This window comes from Balaenoptera physalus, assembly GCF_965194825.1.
Source record: "Balaenoptera physalus genome assembly, chromosome: 14".
NCBI lineage: Eukaryota > Metazoa > Chordata > Mammalia > Artiodactyla > Balaenopteridae > Balaenoptera > Balaenoptera physalus.
In genome coordinates, this window is record NC_138893.1 from 82313880 (window position 1) to 82335898 (window position 22019).

At 42.8% G+C, this 22019-nt stretch overlaps 1 protein-coding gene across 7 annotated transcripts in view; it reads right to left on the reverse strand.

Moving 5' to 3' along the window:
- Window positions 1-3848: 3848 nt before the first annotated feature.
- KAT6B (lysine acetyltransferase 6B) overlaps window positions 3849-22019 on the reverse strand; it is a 179969-nt gene continuing 161798 nt past the window's right edge. For all 7 annotated transcript variants that reach the window (XM_082424918.1, XM_082424915.1, XM_082424916.1 and 4 more), the window contains exons 14-18: window positions 14615-14846; window positions 14139-14298; window positions 13224-13550; window positions 10667-10958; window positions 3849-8000 (exon numbers count right to left, since the gene is read on the reverse strand). In XM_082424918.1, coding sequence (XP_082281044.1) covers window positions 5467-8000; window positions 10667-10958; window positions 13224-13550; window positions 14139-14298; window positions 14615-14846 — 3545 coding nt within the window. In that variant the 3' untranslated portion in view covers window positions 3849-5466. The remainder of the gene's footprint in view (window positions 8001-10666; window positions 10959-13223; window positions 13551-14138; window positions 14299-14614; window positions 14847-22019) is intronic.

Sequence of the window (22019 nt, forward strand, 5' to 3'; positions counted from 1 at the left end):
CCTGTGGCCTGGGCCCCTGTGGCTGGTAGGGCTTCCTGGGACTGCCTAGTATCTGCTCTGGGATGGTCACCTTGGCCCATAATGGGTCCTCATAATGACTCAGATTTGGGTGTAAGGGGAGCCATATACACAGGCTTTTGGGAAAGAGATGTAGACCAAAAGGGATTCTAGTGGCCCCTACCTAGACCTTCCCATCATAGGATCCCAATAGCCCCCTCTAAACTCAGTAATCTCCTAGGTCTGATCTATTACTTATCCAGAAAGAAAGAAATATTTCCATTTTAATAAAATGTTACTTTTATCCATCATAATGAAGTATTTACATTTAAATGAATCCGTATGTGGGAAGGACAGGTCCAGTGCTGGTGTTCCTTGAAGTGCTCTTTTGGTGTTCTCTCTCCACCTTCCCACACGTTCCCACCTCTTTGTGGGGCTGTTAAGTCCTGCTGAGGAAAGCAGAAGTTGGAGGTCTGGTCTCTTTAAGATGGGAGCCAGGGATAGGAGAAAGGAGGAACAGAAGTTTTTTGTTTTTTTAATAAATTTATTTATTTTTGGCTGCGTTGGGTCTTCATTGCTGCGCGTGGGCTTTCTCTAGTTGCGGCGAGTGGGGGCTACTCTTCATTGCAGTGCACGGGCTTCTCCTTGCAGTGGCTTCTCTTGTCGAGGAGCACGGGCTCTAGGTGCACGGGCTTCAGTAGTTGTGGCTTGCAGGCTCTAGAGTGTAGGCTCCGTAGTTGTGGTGCACGGGCTTAGTTGCTCCGCGGCATGTGGGATCTTCCCGGACCAGGGCTCGAACCGATGTCCCCTGCATTGGCAGGCAGATTCTTAACCACTGAGCCACCAGGGAAATCCAAGGAACAGAAGTTTTTGCAAAGGCATTTAAATTCTTCAGAAATAAAATATTCATTTGGTCAACAAGTATTTGAGAACCTACCACATGCTAAAATTTGGGTTAGGAGGCCAACGCAAAAATGTATGCTGTGATAAAGTGGAATGAGGGAAGCAGGAACTGAGGTGGAGAAGCATGGGGATGGGATGGGGAAAAACCCACTTTAGATGGGGTGGTTGAAGAAGACCTGAGCGGATGGGATGAGCTGAGACTTGAAGGAGAGCACCTGCCAAATGGGGAGGGAACATTCTAGGCTGAGGAACAGCACAGGTGAAGTGGCACCAAAGTGGCAAAGAGATGTGTTTCTAACCTGAGGTGGTGTGTTTCAGGAACTGCCCATCAGTGAAGCTGGAGCTTGTGGGTGAGAGCGCAGGTGGACGCAGAAGGGTAGAGAGATTGGACTTTATTCCAAGTGCAAACAAGAACCACCGATGAATTTTAAGCAGCGGAATGGTCTGATCTGTTTTAAGAAGATCATTCTGGAAAGAAAAAAATATCACCCTGACTGAAGTAGACAGAATGGACTGTAGGGAGGAGGCAACCAGTAAGGAGGTTGTGGAACTGTTGACAGGAAGGAGAAAGATGGTCTGGACTAAGATAGTGCCAGGGGACTAGTATTCAAGATTATTTTGTAATTATCTTGGGGAATACACAGAACCTGCTGGAAGATAGTGATTCGGTTTCTTGGTGGTGCCTTAATACTGAGATGGGGTTGACAGGGCCAGAAATGGGGGTAGGGGGCTGGACATCACCAGTTATATCATGTCTAAGACATACAAAAGGCGTCCCATGTCATTTCACCTTGAATCTAGAGAGAGCTCAAAGGAAGGTCCACTATTAGAGACATAATTCCTGGGCGTTATCTGCATAGAGGTGGTGTTGGAAGTCATTGTACTGGGTGAGATAATGAGAGAAAACAGAGAGGGAGCCCCAGGCCTCAGTGTTTGTTTGTTGGGAGGCAGATCCAGGAAAGAAGATGGAGGAGGGGGAAGGAAAACCAGGAGTGTGGGTACCGAGAAATTGAAGGTCCTGCTTCATAATGTAACAGTACTTGTACTGTAAACCAGTACTGCTTGTAACAACAAAGTGACCTATATATGTAGAGCACCTAACAACTTTAAAAGCATCATGTATTTGTTACCTAAGCCTTTAAATCAGAGAGATGACAAGTTAGGGCTTTTTCCCAGAGTGAAGTGTTCTAGGACAAAGGGCTGTGATTTGGAGAGAACCGAGTTTGTTTCTGCTCACAGATTTCAGCTGAGTGTGTTTGGGCAATTAGGTTAGCTTGTTTGAGCCTCAATCCCCTCATGTGTAAATTGGAGAAACTGCCCCATTTCCTACATAGGGTGGATGTTTGTGAGTCATTATTTTTGTGATACTATTTGTGAGCCATTGTCTCTAAAACGTAATGTTGGCGAGGAAAGCCGATGCCTTCACACCTGGGCAGGCACCACCTGTGCCGGTAAAAAATAAAGGCTGCAACTGACAACCACTTGTTAAGCCTCTTATAAATGAAAGAACACATTACTGGGTTTACAAGATGTGGCCTGCTGATGAATCTCACCTAATGGTGACTCTGTTTCAGTCCTGATGAATCCAAGCTCCTGTTCTCCCAGATCGCTGGTGTCACATTTAAGGCTGAGCTGATTTCTCTAAGTGAGAGTAAGGAAGTGCAGAGCAGCGGGCAGGGTGATCTGAGGCCACCTCAGATCAGCAGTTTCCCTCCTATACCAAGCCTTTCCCTTCTGTCAATGAACGTTAGGACTTAGGGCCAGCAGAGGGGCTCCCCTTTCTGGCTATGCCGCAATCCCTAGGGAGCCTGTGAAACACAAGGAGTCCCCAGTACTGTTCTTAAATTCTGGTGCGGCAGGTCTGGGGCAGTGACTGGGACTTGTCCTCAAGTTCCTGGGAGGACTATGAGGCAGGCAGAGTGGGGGAAGCCCAGATGCCACACAAACCACAAGCGTGTGGTTACAAGCCATTGCAACACATGGAACAGAGGACCATCTCAGTTCCCGAAGAACCTTACTTAACCCAAGAGAAGAGACCAAACATGAGAAGGTTTCAAGGTGGGGCCTGTGGGAGGTTCTGCCTGGTTTCCCTTCAGCTGGTTAGCAGGTCCCCCCCCCCCGCCCCCGCTTCCAGGCTGGGGCAGCCTCTTGCCTGAGGTGTGGATCCACTGGGCTGCTAAGATCCTCGGCAGCTCCCGAACAGATGCCAGCAGTTGATTCCAACAGGCAGCACACCATCGCTTCCCGCTCTGAAGGGGGATGAGAGGTTTCCTCTCCTACCAGCAAAGCACCTTAAAGCTTCTCTTCTCCCCGTGGTGATGACAGCCCTTGCAGACGCATCTTCTTGGAAGCCCTCCTCAGCCACTACAGGTATTCCCCCCACTGGCTATGCAGTTGTGGGGAGAAGGGACCAAAAGATAAAATCTTGACACTAAGCCCAGACTGCTTCGTAACTGTGGGAAAAGATAATCAGGGTGAGTTCAGAAGGCAAAACCCTGCCGGGCAGCCTCCCTCCATCGGGACCTGTGGCTCGGGGCTTTATGTCCTGTCCTCCTTTCCACATGGGTGCCAAGTCAAGCATTCATTTCAAGGCCTGTCACGTGAATAAGCAAATGTTTTAACGGTCAGACAGAACTTTCTCTGAATGCCGTAAGATAACGTCTGTGAACAATGACCTTTTCTTTTCTTTTTTAGAATCTAAACTTTAGATTCTAAAAAATAACATCCAATCACTCATTCACAACAGAGCAAAACTTTCACGCCTTTTTCAAGAAAATGATTTTTCAAACGTACAAGTCCAAATTGGGTGTTTTTTGTATTAATCTTTAAAAAAATGAAGTTTGCTACCACTGGACTAGGCCCTGAGGGGAGTTTATACAGACTGTATAAATGAGGCAGCTGGATATTTGGGCAGGATCCCTTTGCAAATGAAGATCGAAGTCAAAAAGAAAAAAACAAATTCACTTTATTTTAAAGACAATGATTGGCATACAGAAGGTATGCACTAGCATAAAATAAACTTTCATGAAAAGCATTAAAATCCATTATAAATTAATTTATTAAATAGGTATTTGGTATATGTGATGGTTTTATTAGATATTACTCTTATTTATTGCCAACCCCCTCCCACAAAGTCAAAACAAATCAGAAAATCTCTTAACTCCGATTTACACTAAATAATTTATTTTCCCAAAATGTGTATGTGTTCTGAGATGTGACACATGATACAGTTCAATTGGTCATTCTCTATCAATCATAATATGACAGGACACAAGAGGCTAAAAATGGCTCATCATAATTTATTTTATGTTAAAATGTACAGCTTTTTTTGTTTTTTTTGTTTTTGTTTTTTTTTTTGAAGTGACTGACTAAAAAGAGAACAGATAAATACAAGAGTGTCGCTGGCTCCTATTTTATACAAGGATTACGCCTCTCCTGCTTGGCCCTTACAGTCACCCTGTACAGGTACAAAGGCTACAAAAAAGGAAGCAATATAAACAGACACAAATAACTTTTTTGCTTTTTTACATGCGATTTGTAAGCTTAGTTTGAGCTATTCACAAGCTACTTCTCTATTTTTCCTTAAAAAATAACTCCAATATTTTATAAAGATAGAAAAATCTACAGATGGAATGAAAATGTAAAGTTAGAGGCATTTCCATAAAATAGCAACTTTACACCAAATTCACTATTTTTTTTTAAATCCTGCCAAGTATTTGGACATATATGAAATGTTTCAAAACCTGACAGATAAACACTGAGATATGCTTCATTCAATAAACAGAAGTCTGCATTTATAAAACAGAAAGCTGCCTTTTTTTCCCCAAAGAAATCTGTCACCAAAATGGAAAAGGGTCTCAACTTTACACCAAACATTTAGCAATAAAACCCTTTTGACTAACCAAATGGGAATAGCTTTTATAGCTCTTTACAGTTTTATAATTAACAAAAATATAGTTTTTTTTTAAACCCTCAAATTAGGGCACCCTAATCAAGGCAAAAAACTTAAGAAATGGCTTACCGTTAGCACAACACTTGTACAGTACTACAAAATGCACTGTCACTAACAAAGACATTAGCGGCATGCTGAAGTGTCACCTCAAACAAAATATACAATAACTGAAATGCTAAAGGCATTTACATGGAGTAGACGGGGAAGAAAAAAAAACTCTAGGTTCAGTATTAAAACAGATAATTGGGGGTGGGCTGGGGCACGGGGCTTGATATCCACATTGTTTAATGGAAGCAGGCACAGCAAGTGGCTGCCTCCAAACTGTAGTCCAAAGAGAGGCCTTCCTTTGCAGAGAATTTCATATAAAAGTAACAGAAACAAAGGTACCAAAAAAGAAAAAGGAAAAAAGAAAAAAGAAAAAAGAAGAAAGAAAAACAACTTGTATAAGGCTTTCTGCTGCATACAGCTTTTTTTTTTTTTTTTTTAAATAAATGGTGCCAACAAATGTTTTTGCATTCACACCAATTGCTGGTTTTGAAATCGTACTCTTCAAAGGTATTTGTGCAGATCAATCCGAGAGTGATGCCCAGGGGTTTTGCGACTGCCCATTTTGCCTACCTTCTCATGTAGGACCCATTGAGAGACTGTTTGGACATGCCCGGGTTCATGTAGCCGTGATGCCCGGGGGCCGTGTACATCATGTTACTGTGGGGCGGGGTCTGCATTGGCTGCTGGGCATATGGCTGGGTTCCCATCATGCCCATCTGCATCTGCATAGGGTATTGGGGTGTTTGATTCATGTAGCCATGATTGCTGTGGTAGCCACTGTTCATCATCGGCTGGGACATGCTGTACCCATTCATGGCATTGAGAGTGTTCATGTTCATGTTCACAGAGTTGACATTGTAGGCTGGGGATGGCATCAAGTTCACACTCATGTTCATGCCTCTTTGCATCGTTAAAGTCCGTGCAGGACCCTGCATGGCTACAGTCTGGGAGCGCCCATAGATTTGCGACTGGTGGGTGGCGGCGGCTGGTGACAGAGATGCCGATTTGGTTCTCATGGAGACGTGGCCCTTGCTGGCAATCTGGGTTTGCAGTCTTTGGCTGTGGGAGATGCCAATATTTGATGCCGCCATGTTCCGTTGCAAAAGAGGCGGTGGCAGATTCATCGGAGGAGGAGTCAGGTTGGGGGGTGGGGTCATGGTAGCTTGTGCTTGGGGTCCCCCAGGGACGGAGTGTGGAGACTGAGAAAGCTGAACAAGCCCTGTGTTACTTAATGGTGTGGACAAAGAGGCACTGTTTGCATAGGAAGTTACAGCAGCGGAATGGCTGTAAGGCAATGAATGATCAATAAGTGTATTAGTTAACTGCTGTAGTTTGGCAAGGCTGAAGGTGGCTGACGGCTGTGGGTAATGCCCAGCCCCAAAATCACTCTGACCCATCCGTTCATATAAGCCAAGGCTGGCACTGCCGGTCTCGGGGATCTCAGCCAGCTGCATGGGCGGCGTGAAGTTAGCTGCCATGCTACACTGAGCCAGCTGCTGGCTGCTGCTCGGGGGCCTGTCCACCACGCAGCCTTGAGGAGACTTGACGCTGCAGGTCGGGGGAGAGCTGATGCTGGTCTGCTGCAGCATGCTGCAGCTCCCACTGATGTTGGACATCTGCTGGGTGACAGCGCAGCTGCTCTGTGTCAGACTGCTGGAGGTGAGGTTGCTATAGGAGCAGCTGTTCTGTGAAGAGCCGTTTCCACAAATGCTGCCACCACCCATCGTGGAATCATAGCTGCTGGGGTTCTCGTAGTTCTCAGTTGTACTCTCGATACTGCCCAGGTCACTAAACCCGCTGTCTACGACTTGCTGTGAGTGATCTGAAACGGATGGGACATCCATCATTGGACTGGTTTCCATGTTCTGCAAAGATGGCACTGAGATGGCATTTTGATCTGGGCTGATTTGGGCATAGCTGTTTTCCAGGGCAGGGACACTTGGGCTGTTGACAGAACGTACTGACTGGCTGGGGTGGGAATGGACGGATGAAACTGGGCTGCTGTGGTCTGACTGCTGGCAGTCGTCTAGAGTGGCGGTGATCTGTGGGCTTTGGTCTGCGTGGGTGTAGTTCTGTAGGCTTCTACAGGCCTCTTGAGTCTCGGCACAATCCTGAAAGGTATCGTCCTGTTCACTGTTCTCCTGGGTCAAGGACTGAACCGCTTGGACGGTCTCAGAGTCGATTTCCAAGGTTGCTGTGTTTCCCTCTTTGAACTCAGAATCTACTTCTTCACTGTTCTTTTGGTCCTGCTCCTGTGCCTGTTCTCCTGTGGGTTCCTCATCAGATTCAGGGGCAGTTTCAGTGGCTCCAGCAAGCTCCTTAGGTTCACTGTTACACGAAGCTGCAAGGTCAACGCCACAGTCCATTAGGACCTCTGGGTTTGAATGATTAGGCTGCACACTAAGGTCTAAAAAAGCCTCCTGGTTTTCCAGTACTTCTTTGAAGGCTTCTCTTGGGCGTTCTTCCTTCTCCGATTCGGCAGACTCCACGTGACTGTCATCTTCATCGTCTGCATCATGTCCCTCATTGTGAGATGGCTCTTCATCCTCTTCCTCCTCCTCTTCATGATCATCCAAACGCACAGGGTCTTCTTTGTCCGTGCAGACTTCGGGCTCCTCTCTTTCCTGACTTTTGGCACCACAGGGGTCTTTTTCTACATTTCCTTCTTCTTCCTCCTCCTCTTCCTCCTCCTCCTCCTCCTCCTCCTCTTCCTCCTCGGGTTTGATTAGGTCGTCTTCAGGTTTTTCACCTGGCGATTTATTTGGACTTACAGGTGCACACGCTTCCTCCCTTCTGTTTTCGTCCCCAGGCAGCAGGGGTTCCGCGGCTTCCTTGACCTCCTCCTCAGTCCTGGTGGGAGCGGGGCTGGTTTTGTCTGCTGGAGTCTCCTTCTGTTCTTCCACTGTTACCTGGTCATCGGGCTCCATGGGTGTTTCTGGCGGGGTGTACAAGTTCAGTTTAAATCCAGTCTTCCTCTCTTTGTTTGGTCTCCACTTAGATAGACCACGCTTTGTTCCTTTTGGCCACTGTTTGCACTTTAGAGGTTCAGGATTGTCTCTACTGGCTTCTTTCAGGTTATTTGCATCATCATCCATATTGTCTTAGTGAGGAGACAGAGAGAAAGAGAGAGGAAGGAAAATAAAATCTTAGAAAGCATCACCATGAACAACTTGAATTCATTTTTCTAAATAATTTAGCACATACTGCTTTCAATTTAGCATTTTAAGAGTTGATGCTAACGACACAGTCAAACCTAATACAGAATAATATTGTGGTATAAACGGAGTAAATAACCTAGGCCTGGAAAACAATATATGGTGCACACACCACACACCTCCACACACAACCCACTCTTAACAGAAAGTTGTGCTTTTTATAGGAAGCACATGGATACAGGCCGCTATACTAAACTTATGTGAGTTTGACAAACAAGATATTCTCTGATACAAAAGCCTGGAATTCCACAATGTGAAAAGAATCAATTTGAATATTTGCAAATTAGGAAATGCAGGGGAAAGGGTTAAAGTTAGCTCATATCCCAATCACCACTGTACTGGAGAAATGAATAGAAGTCTAACTTGCATATTTATCCTGAGAAAGTGAACTTCAGCTTGTGGACATTTATTGGATTGAAATGATCTCAGATGACATTATTTACTTTGATTTGAATGTTCTTTCTGGCATAAAAATAAACTATGTACCTCTGAAACAAATGAATAAATAACTAAATAACCAGAACATAAATACATCTGTAATCTACTCCAGGATCATCATTTCTGGATGACACAAACTATAATGTAATTACCATGAAATTATTGAACATTTAAAATACAGGTATTCTTTTTATCACTAATTCTATCCACATTGCATTTTGGATCAATGTGCAAATGTATGGTTTGAATATTAAATAAGAAACAAACCATAACTGTCAAGTTCATTTTAGCTCAGCTAACCTTATTTTTACTGTACCTAGATGCACATATGAATATAAATATGTAAATATATATATTATAAATATATTTATATAAATATAAGCAAGCAAACAAGTAAATATATGAATAAATACAAATATAAAACACCCAAGTCTTAAGATCTTTATAAAATTAAAGATTATACTGATCTCCTAGAGGGGTCAATTTAAAAGAAAAGCTTCACAAAGAGAAATAGCCTTATTAGAAACACTATTTTGGAGAACAAAAACAAGATCTAATAATCAGTGTGGAACAGAGATCCCGTTTGCCAGATTGGATATCTAATCCAATCAGTGCAGAACAGGGTAAGCTCTTAGCTCATTTATGTAATAAAAGGATTACACGTAAACTTACCTGAATGTATTATATTCAAATTGGCTAGCTGAAAAGATACGGTGCTGTAGACTGATTCCTTCAGAAGTGCAAAGTACAATCTCCAGTTAATAGACATCTCACTATGTTCATAAGTCTATACGTATGGACAGGCAACAGGCATGCCAGTGACCTCGGATTCCACATTCTTATTCCACGTGCTACTAGACCTATCAGCGTTTGTAGGAAACCCCTCTAAGTCAGAAGATGAGTTTTCCAATAATTATTTTTTAAGAAAGAAGATCCTGAAAGGAATCAGGTATAATATGGCAACCTGGAATTTTTAAAGGCAAGTGGCACAAAGTGGAGCATGAAGGCAGTGATGATTCTTGTACAGGCTCCCGAGAAGACAGCTAAGAAGCGGAAATAAGGCTCAAATTCCACACCAAAAAAATGACCTCTTTCTGCAGTTGTTTTTGTATGTTTATTTGTTTAAGGAAACTAACAAACAAGGCTTGGTTCCTCTATACCCAGGGTGAAATGTCACTGCCTCAGCGAAGTATGTATGTGGCAATAGTATTCTTGTTAATTAAGAAAGTCAAGGAGCTGCTTGCTCACGTTCTTAAAACCGTGGCTTTTCAAAGGCAAGAGTGATAACCTGTGGTTTCCAGGGACGTGAGATGGCCTGTTCTCTAGACTGAAATAAAGTAAGGTTTTGAATAGAGTCGTTTCCACTGTAGAGTACAGACTGTCCCACAAATCCTCATGATTGAGCTGGAAGCTCAAGTTCCCAGCCTGACAGGCAAGGGATGGTTTCTTTTAAATAGGGCATCAAAGAGGAGTCAGTGGTGTTTAATATTTTTTTTAGAGGATGGGGTGGGGTGTCCCTGCCAATAGCAACTGTAAAACAGTAATTTGAAAGGAAGGATAATCTCCTGATTTCCACATTATCCTATATTATCAAAGCTAATAGTGATGGTGTGGGTAGGTTTTAGATGATTCTTGATAAGAACATATACAAAGACACCACTGATTATAGGATACATCATCAATTTACTAATATTTGTTTTTCAGGAAAAAAGAAACTACTGCATTCAATGCTCACATCAATAATAATATATACCCTGATTTCAGAAATGTTAAATGTGAAAAAAAGTACATATTAGAATCAAGGAAGTGCAATGTGTTTCTTATTGACAGACTTCAAAATTTTTGAGGATAAGCCGATTTCTGGAAAGTAAGATGAACCCACCTAGAGGGATGTTCTGGTCTATGTTAAACTTCTAAAGTTGTTGAACATAAAAATCCAATTCCAGGAAGAAGGGATAGAACCTTTTATGAATGAGAAAGGACAGATGAGCACTTATTTCTAGTGGGTCGGTACAGCCTCAGAAATGCCTTTGGGTAGAATTCAGGTGCCTGCTTTTTGGCAATAATAGACAGATATTCACAAGGGTAAGGTTTTTATAATTCCTCCACTTACTTCTACAAGGGTCAGCATTCTTAAAGCAATGATTGTCTTTTCCTTCCTCTTCCTCTGTCTGTCTTTTCTTCCCAGGCTGATGTTGGAATGCTTTTCTCAGCACTGGCTTCCCGCCATCCTCCTCTACTTCAATCTCACAGGTAGGCTCCAGCTGTGGCATTGGCCTCTCTTCGTCTGAGTTGTCAAAGGGCTCGTTCAGTACTTCTGTCGTCTCTGAAATGGTCTCAGTTGTTACACTGCTGTTGATCCTTCTGCGTTTACGACCCCTTTTCTTCTTTAGCACAAAAGGCCTCTGAAATTAATGCCAAACATAATACATCAGAGCTCATGAGAAATTACAGTGTTGAGTCGATATGCAGCAAACATGTACTGAACGCGTGTCTGAGACTCTTACACGTAAAAACTTCTGTAATGTCTTTGTACTTAACCTTCCATTTGATGTTTAACATCCCTCTCGGGCTCCTACTACAGAGGCAAGTGCTTTCCAAATAAAACAATTGTTTACTCAAGCAGATGCTTTGAGAGGGAACATCCTAGCAGCTGAACTGTAGATTTTAAAAGCTAAGGTTTGCTTTTCTAGCATATACTTTCCAGTAGTACCTGCTGGCTTCAAAATCCCGTATATCATAGTGATTAAGTCATCATGGACACCAATGTTTCTATAATCGTTTCAACAATCAACTAGCCACTGGGTCACGCATTTTAATACTTGATAACTGTTCAAGGAGCACCTACTATGTGCAAAGCACTGTAAAATATATGATGGGTACAAGACTAGCCTACTTGTTCCCCATTTCATAGGACGTCGGGAATGATGCAAAAGAAGAAAGGGTACTTGAAGAAAGAATTACTCTGTTTACAATGTTAGAGTCATGTATTGGTGGCTGCAAGGATATCACTGATAATTCTACTTTTTTTCTTTTTTTGGCCGTTCCGCGAGGCTTGTGGGATCTTAGCCCCTGGCAGTGGAAGCGCGCAGTCCTAACCACTGGACCGCCAGGGAATTCCCCAAAATATTTTAACATAGATGGCATCTAAAGAAAATCTAAAGACATGTGGAAAGTGTCTTATTTACATAAGATATAAAATTTTTTTTCTAATTGTTCTACGGGTTGGCACAAATGACTCTCCATGATTGCAAATATAAAATGCTTTTTTTTTCCAAGCAAAAAGTACTCAATGATACAAAATTCAAATATAAGAAGAATAGGCAGATTTGCTGCTAAGATGTAATCTGTCAATAATGGGTCTGAAAAATTACTGAAAATACATTGCAAAGAAGGGTTCAATATGCTTGGTTAAAACTCAAACTCTAAGTAAAATGTATCCAAGAATTATCGTGTCTCACATTTTTAACTGTCTGAATGTTCACTGAAGTGCACATATAAATCCTGATAGTCACATTCTGTAATTTAACACTTAAAATTATTAATCCCCCCAGCTGGCCTGCTCTCTCCCTAATCCATTAGAATTTTCCCAAACATAAGTATAGCCAATATACAGAACTGGTTTTCTTTAGGTTGAGTCCATTTATATGACAGTGGGCATTTATCATGCCTTGGATAATTCTGGTTTTTTATGTTTTTAAAACAAATTTCTTTTGTTGTATACATAATGCATGAATACATTTTCCTTGTAAGAAATCAAAATATTATTCATAAGCCTAAAGTCCACTCTATGGGATGCTCCTTTCTAGCACCTCCCCACAGCTGCCCTTCCACTAGAAGATTGCCAGGCTTAGATAAAGGCACGCCAAGCTGGGAGTCAGAACAGCAGGTTCTTTGACAGACACCACATAGGGCGGCCTTGGGGCACAGCCTTAACTTGCTCTGTCACTATTAGTCTTGGCTATCCTACAGTGTCTGGTCCCTCTCTATGTCACAGATAGGTACTAAAGACAAAGATATCAGCTCTGGGTTGAGCAGTTACCTAAAGACAAAATCAATTTTTTACTTTCTGCACAGGGTATGTGTATCTAGAGAAACCACCAGGCTACTAAGATATGAGACATTTCAGTAATGTGTACTTGCATAAAGCAAAATAGCATTAAACTGAAGGGCTTAAAATACCTTCTAACAATTCTATGCCAAGAACAAGAAATAGCATCAGGAGTGCTGGGCTTGGAGTCTGAGCACTCATCTGGTTCTGCCTCCATCTCTAAAGAGTTGTGTGACCTTGGACAAGTCTCCTATCCTCTCTCGGCCTTGGTGTTTTCATCAAAATTCACTGAAGTGTGGTTTAAGTGCTCCCCTGGGTCCTTTTCTGTTCCCATAGCCTGATTTACTCCAGTCCCATGAACCAGCAGGTGGCAGTAACTACCAGACTAGCAAGCCTGCCTGTCCCTGGTTTCCTGTCACAGCATTAACAAACCACAAAGAATAAACACAATCATGACTGTAAGCTAAACGATGACGATACATGATCAGTGGGACTGGATACAAATAAACTACATCTAAAGAATGGAGAGTGAAACAAATACTAATAGATAGAATGTTTGCAATGATAAATAACATGTGATTGAAACTGACTTGGACGGAAAATCTAAACAGACACATACCTTTCTCTTTATGGCAACTGACTGTGGTTTAGTCAACCTTGGAGGAGAGCTTTGAATATTTTCTTCTTCTTCTTCCTCCTCCTCCTCTTCCTCCTCTTCCTCTTCCTCCTCCTCCTCTTCCTCCTCTTCCTCTTCCTCTTCACTGCTCTCTTTAGACAGCTCCATTAGCTGCCCTCGCTCCCCTGCCACTGGCCGGCTCTCCGGGGAATGCAAATATTTATTTTTCGATTGTACTTTTGCAGGTGATTGCCTACTGTTAGCTCTAGATGACAGGATTTCTTGCTCCTCCTTTTCCCAGCAGCTAGCTTGTTCCATTAGCCGCTCAGCCTAAGGGGGGAGGGTAAAAATAGCAGGCTAGTGAGAGGGCAGTTACACAGCCAGAGCCTCTAAGGATCAAAGGCAAAGGATCTCTAAGTCATTTCTGATCAGGATAGTCAGCCAGCCAAGCAGCATTCCAGCTGCATCATCTCAGAATTCTTTTGCATCAGTTAGGATAACAAATCAAAGAAGATTGGGTTTCATGGGATATTTAGCAGTATTAATGATGCAGCGAATTGGTTTGAGTCCTTTATCACTACATTACATGCTCACTGGCATGGAGCACTTTAAGCAAGTTCATAAACACAAAGAATCGATTGACATTGCAGCCTTGGAGCTCAGCACCAAATGTGATCTGATTACATGCTGTCAGTAGTGAAAAATGCTGCTTTGTGATCAATGATAAATGTTTCATTTTTCATACTCAATAAAATTATCATGTCTTACCATGCAACCTCAGTTAGGCTAAATTAGTGCCATATCATTTCACGAGCTCTCTAGATAACCAAGCTTTTGACAATGATGTTAATGACTTTCTTAGCTTCAGAATGCTACAAGATTGAAGTTACACAACTTAGGCTGATGAAGCCAAATTACCTCTTTTTCAGCTTCTCGTTCTTCTTCAGAAACTGCAGCATTAGAAATTAAAATTGGGGTCCACCTCAGACTCTCTGGATCAAGCTCATTAGTCCGGGAACAGGTTTTCAACTTTTCCATGTGGCCCAATATCAACTTTTCCCGTCTAATGATGACAAATCTGTAATGTGAGGAGGCAGAACAAAGTGCAATCAACAGCTGAAATTTCATTTCACCTTCACATATTGATGTATGCTAGCACTAATATTACCTGGGTTAGGAAAAGCCAGAAAGCTCATCAATGAAAGGATACAGCATATTGAAATCTGGCCAGCAAAAAAGGGTCATTTCCTGTTTTCTTTTTAGGAGAAAGGTTTTGATAATACCGTTGGGGAACCTCTTACCTTTAACTGGAATGAAGCCGCCTAACTTTAGGGACCCTTTCTTATGTAAGATGCTTAAGAGGCAGCTGGGTCGCCCAGGGCACCAGTACTCACCTGCCGTCCCTCTTGTCAATCATGTGGAGGTGCTGCAGAGTGGTGGCGATGTCATGTGGGCACATGCCCGTAGCTCTGCTGATGGCCTTGATGCTGATGTGCCGCTCATGGTGGTGGTAGAGATATTCTAAGATGACACTCTTCCAGTAGGCCAGGTAGGAGAGACGGCCCAGATCAGAGAGTGGCTTTTCAGGAGATCCTGCTTGGCCTTCTCTTCTAGAAAGCAAATAGCCTAGGGCAGAAAAAGCAAAAGTGGACCTCACTGTGGTGTTTTCAGACATTGGAACAGGGGCCACTTGAAATAATATAAGTAGCAACAAGGTAAAAACATCACATCAGAGAAGTGCATTAATTTTATGTATAGTCTCTTCCCAGCTACAGTGATTTGATCTCCACGAAGTTTATGCTCCTGAATCTTTTATAGCAGCCCTGTAAGTCAATTCACGTAGCTGGTGGCAGCATTCCAGACATACACTGTGGCATATTTAACGAAGCTAAGGTTGAACACATTACTTCTGATAAGTCTCAACGTCCAAGTGCCCCAGCTTTAGATCCTTTCAAAAACTAAATGTCAGGCACTCACTCAGAAATCCTGTCGAGGGACCACCCCAAACATTAATGGGCGAGTTGTTTTCCACAGGAAGGACCGAATGACCCTTTGACAGCTGGGTCTTAATAAAAGAGAAGGGCCTCTGTTGACTGAGATCCTATATTGCTTGTTACATTTAACTAGCGGCTGATCTGAAGCTTTGTTTTAGGACTAATAAAAGAATGTCTTTTAAGTCAACTGCTGCAACTCATACCAGCTCCACTAGCTCTATTTTCACCTCTTTCATGGAAATTAATTTATAATCCAACCGTTGCTTCTACAAATTAAAGCAAAACAACCTCCTTAAGACACACAGTTTCATGTGAACTCAGAAAAGCCCTGAGCACGGTAAGCTTTTGAACGCGCACTCGACAGCATTGCTGTGAAGGTTCCTTGGCAGAGGAAGTTTAAAATGAGAAAAACTTTAAACCCACTTGAAGGTAATGAATGAAAGCTGGCGGCTGTCTCGGTAATTAAGAGCCACTTATGGAGTAGAGAAGAAATGTTATAAACTAATGATGTCTACCTTGCTCTAATTATCTATTTCAACAGCCTCACCTTCATGAACTTCCTAAATTTAAACAAACATCAACCACATACAGTAGGTGGCAGCAATTACAAAATCATGCTGCTCTGTAAACCACCCAAATCTTCAGCATTTTTCTTCTTTATCTACATTTTCAAAATGGCCGCATTTTCAAGAATTTTCTCAATTTTGGATTTTTTGTTAGAAGAAATCAATGCCTCTGATGCATTTTCCTGCCTCTCAGAATCACTGTAAATGCAAAAATATAGAACAAGAAATTCACTCTGACCCTGGAGGGGTATAACCACAACATTTTGCATTTTGATGGTTTTAATCTGAACGCTATTATAAAGGATAGGTATATATTTAACTTTAGGTTTTGTTGAAGTCTTTTTGACTTGTCTCTTTAACTCATGTTTAAGTGCAAAGTATTTGATTGAATGCAAACAAGCACCACAAAATTTGACAGTCAAACCACTGTCGACACGTCATTCGGCTGCACACCATGGCTTTCAAGAGCAGTATGTCAGGAATGCTAACGCTGACGGCCACTGTGCAGAATCCAGCCCAGATCGTGCCCCGTCAATGTGGAGAGGAGCTCTCTGTCACCAGAGTACAAAGCGTGCCCAAACTTCAGAACACAGATAACTGGCACATCTGTCACCTGCCCCCTAAGTGCCTGGCACATGCTGAGAAATTTACTCCCTCGGCTGGAGGTCCCAGCTCTGTACTTCTGGGGCAGCAGGTTGGGGGGAGGGGAGGGGAAAAGAGCCACAGTATCGCGGATATGGGACCATCCACTTTTGTCCAAGAGACCCCGCCATTAAAAGTCTCCTGCAGTGACTGTGAAATTCCCTAGCCCCTCGTTGGTTCTTATCTGAACCCCACAGTTGGGGACAGAAAGCCCCCCTGCCACCACCCCAGCCCAGCAGAAAAAAATCTCTGTACAACCAAAGTGGTCAGAAGGTAGTATGTGCCCTCCCTACCTTATGTCCCCACTGTGATGAGCAACCTTACCCAGGAAGCACATGTATTTCTTTGTTCTGTCTTCTCTTCCCACAAGCCCTACACTGGGCTAAGAGAAAGCAGCCAGAATCCCTCCCAAAGGTAGTTTACACAGTGCAAGCTTTTACACCCTGAGGTAGTAGCATATACCTTCTCAGGGCCTGAGACCAGATGGGTTAGGCCACTGGAACTCTCAGGCAACCTGGGGTCTGTGGAGAGAGAGCATCTAGGCATGGACCTTCCGGCACCTGCTGCTCCCACCGTGTTAAGTGGCTGTCTCCTGGGACACTCCCTTGGACACAGTCCGTGGTCTGTGACTGAGCCCCAGCGAGCCCACGTACACAGAGCCCACCAGACATTGACAGCGAACACATCTGTACTGCGCTAGCGAAGGCTGCAAAGGCTACCGACACCTGCCAGGAAGTGATACTTTCTTGGATGCGGGAGAGGAAAAACTGCAAACCCAAACTGCAGCCAGAAAACATCAAGCAGGTTTTCAGGGATGATGGGCACCAACATTACAGACCACACAACGCCACTGTCCGAAGGCATCATTGCACTGCCTACAGTTAGTTTTCCCTTCTCCTCTCGGACTCACGAGCCCCTCAAGGAGCTTACACCAGTGGAAGGAACTTACACTTATGCTAAGAGCCATTTGTAAGCCCACGAAGTCTCCTCCTGAAGGAGAAATTTTTGGTTTAAATGGAATCCATTTCAACAACCAAAATGACCAAGGACAAATTTCTGGTTCCTTACGAGTTAACTGAAATCACCGGTAATATGTTAAAATGTGTACAGTAGCTTAGCAGGAAAAGTTGTGCTATGTCTCCTCTACTCCATTTGTGCACGAGGTTGATGTAATACATGATTTAAATTTTACCTGCAGCAGGCACTTGTCCTCAAAACAGCTGTAGCTGGTGGAGCTTCATGACTTGACCTCCATAACATGGAATGTTTTAAATAATGAATTTCTTGCCATCTTTTGTTTCCTTCTACTTTTTCTAGGCTCCTTAAATCATCATTACTATAGAGCCCATTGACAGAATAATTTTTGGCAAGAACATTTACTTATTGAGTGATTATAGAGATGTGGTGCTTTAAGTTACAGCTCTTAAATTTAACTTACCAAAAAGATTCCAAATAATTGATCTAAGATGCAGGGAAATAAAAAGCACTTATCTTGGAAGCCGGTGTATTATCCTGAAGCATCTGAAACAAGTACAATACACCCCTGGTGAATAGATTCCTGTGGTGCTCTAACACCTTTCCTTAACTCAGGATACTTTCAATCAGAAAACCTGAACTACCCCTGGGGAAACCTGGCTGTTCAGACTGGAAACAGTGATGTTTGGAGGACAAATCCCAGTAGCTGCAGTATAATTAATCACTGGTGAAATTATTCCCTTTAAATTGTCTGTGAGCCAGAGGTGCTGGTGAATAGCACCTACTCTGTGATCAGGAGACTTGCAACTGAAAGCTGACTGGCCCGTATACCCTTCATCCACATCAACTATCTTGATTACTATCTCGAGGAAACTAGCTGCTTCTTTTGCTTCACTGGAACTACTTACCCAAAGGAAAGTGAGGTCTGAGTTTCAGTGTATGGACCACACACTATATTCAAAAGATTATCAAGGTATTTGCTTACAGGGAAAGTAAGAACAAGGTGATGTCTGCAAAAACGTAAACGTTTCTAGGCTGTATTGCATGGGACCCAAATTTAACCTCACCTCTGTTAAGGCTGACCTACTTGTAGTAAGATAATCAGTCCTCATGTTAACTACCTCTGATCTCTAATGTTTGAAATGGTTAATTCTCTCCTAGGGGTCGGAAAAGAAGTGGTAGAGAGTTGCCTTCCTGTAGTCAGATCAATTAGGATAAGGAAGGAACTATCTGGACAAGGTCACGATTTGTTTTCACAGCCTAAATTCCCAAATTAACTGAACTCCCAGCATATTAAATGCAAGGTTAACCCTTGCTTAATATGAAACATTCCTTCCTTTTAAACAAGTAATATTTTAAGAATATTAGACTAGACCAGAGTGGAATAATGTTCTTCAGCAAGGGGGTAGGCACAGGTAAGGATTTTCCTCCCAAAGGCAGCCACCCTCACCCTTGCACACCTTTTTCTTCTACCACCTGGAGCCAAACCATATGAACTTCCTCAAAGACAAAAGGGCAGACTTTGGCAAGGTACTCCCAAATCCCATCTGTCTGGATTATATGGCTTTGGAGTAACTAGCTGCTTTTAGGGAAAAAATAATCTTCACGGATTATACACTTTTCATCGGACACCTGTTTAGCTCAGCAAACCCCGCTGAAGGGTTCTTATCAGTAGTCAGCACTGGGTTTGCAAGCCTGGGAACTAACAGCAGGCCAGGGATTTATGGCCGCTCTCAATCAGAGGAAATCCAATGGCTCTAACCATGTATCTCATGACTGGGGACGGAAATTCACTGGTCCACGCTCATCTGTTACTGGTTTCTGGGGTTAAGCAGCTCTGTGACCAACTGGACAAATGGCATGTTATCAGTTTAAAAAGTGGAGATAAATGAATTTCACAGGCTATTTATGTCTCCTCACTGAAATTTTGTGGTGATTTTGCAATTAGTAAAGAAGGAAGCTGAACCTTAGCCTTCCTACTGTTTTAAGAGAATAGGGGTATTCTAAATGATCTGGGACCTGCCTGAATTCTTACTGCTTTCCATTTATTAAAAGATACAGATGCGTCCCCAGTAAAATTGGAAATTTTGAATTTTTGAGATATTTTGTATTTTAAGAGCTTGGTTTTGAAAATGTGAAAGTTTAAGACATCGCTCCCATAATTATATGGGCTTGATGTAATTATGTAACAACTTGAATAAACACTGCTTGGCTTCTCAGTCTACTGTCTACAGACCAGTGGTTTTCAGAGCATGGTACCAGACCAACAGTATCAGCATCACCTGGGAACTTGTTAGAACTGCAAATTCTCAGGCCTATGGATCAGAACTTTTGGGGGCAGAACCCAGTGCCCGGCCTTTAACAAGCCCTCCAGGTGATTCTGATGCACACGAGTTTGAGGACCATAAACTCTGCTGTGGGGCGGCTGACTTTGATGGGGATGTGAAAACCGCCTTGCGCAGTAGGAGAGCCAATGAAGAGACAGTGGGACTGAAGAATCTCAGGTGAGGAGACCTCACCCAGATCCTTGGTGGTAGAGAATTGGGGACAGGAATCTCCAAAGCCCCGCCATACTGAAATTCAGCCAGGGTCACTGAGTCGCCGAGTGCCTTTGTCCATAGCTTCTATGCCTATGCTTCTCAACCTTCACTATGCAAACAATCACCTCTTGTTACAACTGGTTTCTGATTTGGTAGGTGTGTGGTGGGGCCCGAGATTATGCATTTCTAACAAGCTCCTATACCATGAACCACACTTGAAGAGCAAGGGTTTATACATTAAATCAGTGATTCTCAAACTTTTGGGTCTCAGGATCTCTTTACATTAAAAACAAGTTGTTTAAGAGTTTCTGTTTATAAGGGCTATAGATATTAATTTTAGAGAGAAATGTGACAAATATTTATTTATTCATTCATTCAAAAAAAATAACACACCCCATAAACCCATTATGTGTTAACATGATTTTCTAAAATACAAAACAAAAAAAATAGTGAGAAGAGTGGCACTGTTTCACATTTTTCCAAACTCTCACACAACTGGCTTAAGAGAAAACAGCTAGATTCTCATATCTGTTTTGGTATTCAATCTGTTGTGATATCACAGGTCATGAAATTCTTGACAACTCCACTGAACGCTCGCGGGAGAATGAGAGTGAAAAGGACAAATAGTATCTTACTATTACTTTGAAAATAGTTATCTTGCAGATTCCCTGAAAGGGCCTTAGGGATTCCCCAGGGGTCCCTTGACCATACTTTGAGACCATCTGCATTAAATAAAAGATGAGAAGAATTTTTAAAAGATGGGCAACAAGGCCACAAGTATTTTAAAACAATATGGCACTTACTGAATACGGCATAACAGATCATAAGAGGCACTACAGGTTGGTTAAGGGCAAGGGTTCTAGAGCTAGACTGCCTGCAACGTAATCCAGGGTCTGCGTGTACCAGCTATGTGGCTTTGGGCAAGTTATTTAATCTCTTGTACAGATCCCTCATCCATACAATGTGGAGAGTAATCATACTGATCACTTAGGGTTGTCATAATAATTAAATGAATTAATACAAAGCACGTAGAACAGTGCTTGGCATATTACAGAAACCCTATATGAGTGTTAGCTATTATTATTATTCAACATATTGAATGAATAAAATCTCAAGGTGATCATTTGGTGACTAGATATCCTTACTGTAGGGGAAATAAAATTTGGACAGAAGGAGGAGACAGACTGCTGTATGGAGTCAGACTGAGAAGAGCTACTTCTCCTTTTTCCTACTTTTGCCTGAGATGCCTGAAAACCATTCCACCCACTCTACTGCCTCAGACAGTTCTCCTCCCACCCCCACCCCCATCTAACCACCCAAATATAAATTTAATTAAAGGAAGAAGCTATGAAAAAGCAAACAAACAAACATATTCTGCCTCGAGGAACGATCTTAAGAAAACTGGCGGCTGAAAGCTCCCAGCAAGCACAGTTCTATGCTCCCTAAATTCCCTTTGGCCCTTAAGTCCTTAACTTCAAGGACTACCCTCAGGAAACAGCAAGCCTATCAAACCACAATAACAATGATGGCTGGAGGGCTTTAGCAGAACCCAGGGACGGTCCCAGGACAGATGAAACAAAGACCCAAATGTTCTAGAAGACCCAAGTGTGTCCCTGGGAAAATGGCCTGAGCCAGTGAAACCCAGAGAATGGAAACAGCAAGTCTCTGGAGAAGGAGGGCTGGCTGCCCTGGGTCACAAGCCCCCCTTTATTTTGTTTTTATTTTTTACTTTTTTTAACATCTTTATTGGAGTATAATTGCTTTACAATGGTGTGTTAGTTTCTGCTGTATCACAAAGTGAATCAGCTATATGTATACATACATCCCCATATCTCCTCCCTCTTGAGCCTCCCTCCCACCCTCCCTGTCCCACCCCTCTAGGTGGTCACAAAGCACCGAGCTGATCTCCCTGTGCTACGTGGCTGCTTCCCACTAGCTATTTTACATTTGGTAGTGTATGTATGTCCATGTCACTCTCTCACTTCGTCCCATCTTACCCTTCCCCCTGCCCGTGTCCTCAAGTCCATTCTCTAGTAGGTCTGTGTCTTTATTCCTGTCCTGCCCCTAGGTTCTTCAGAACCA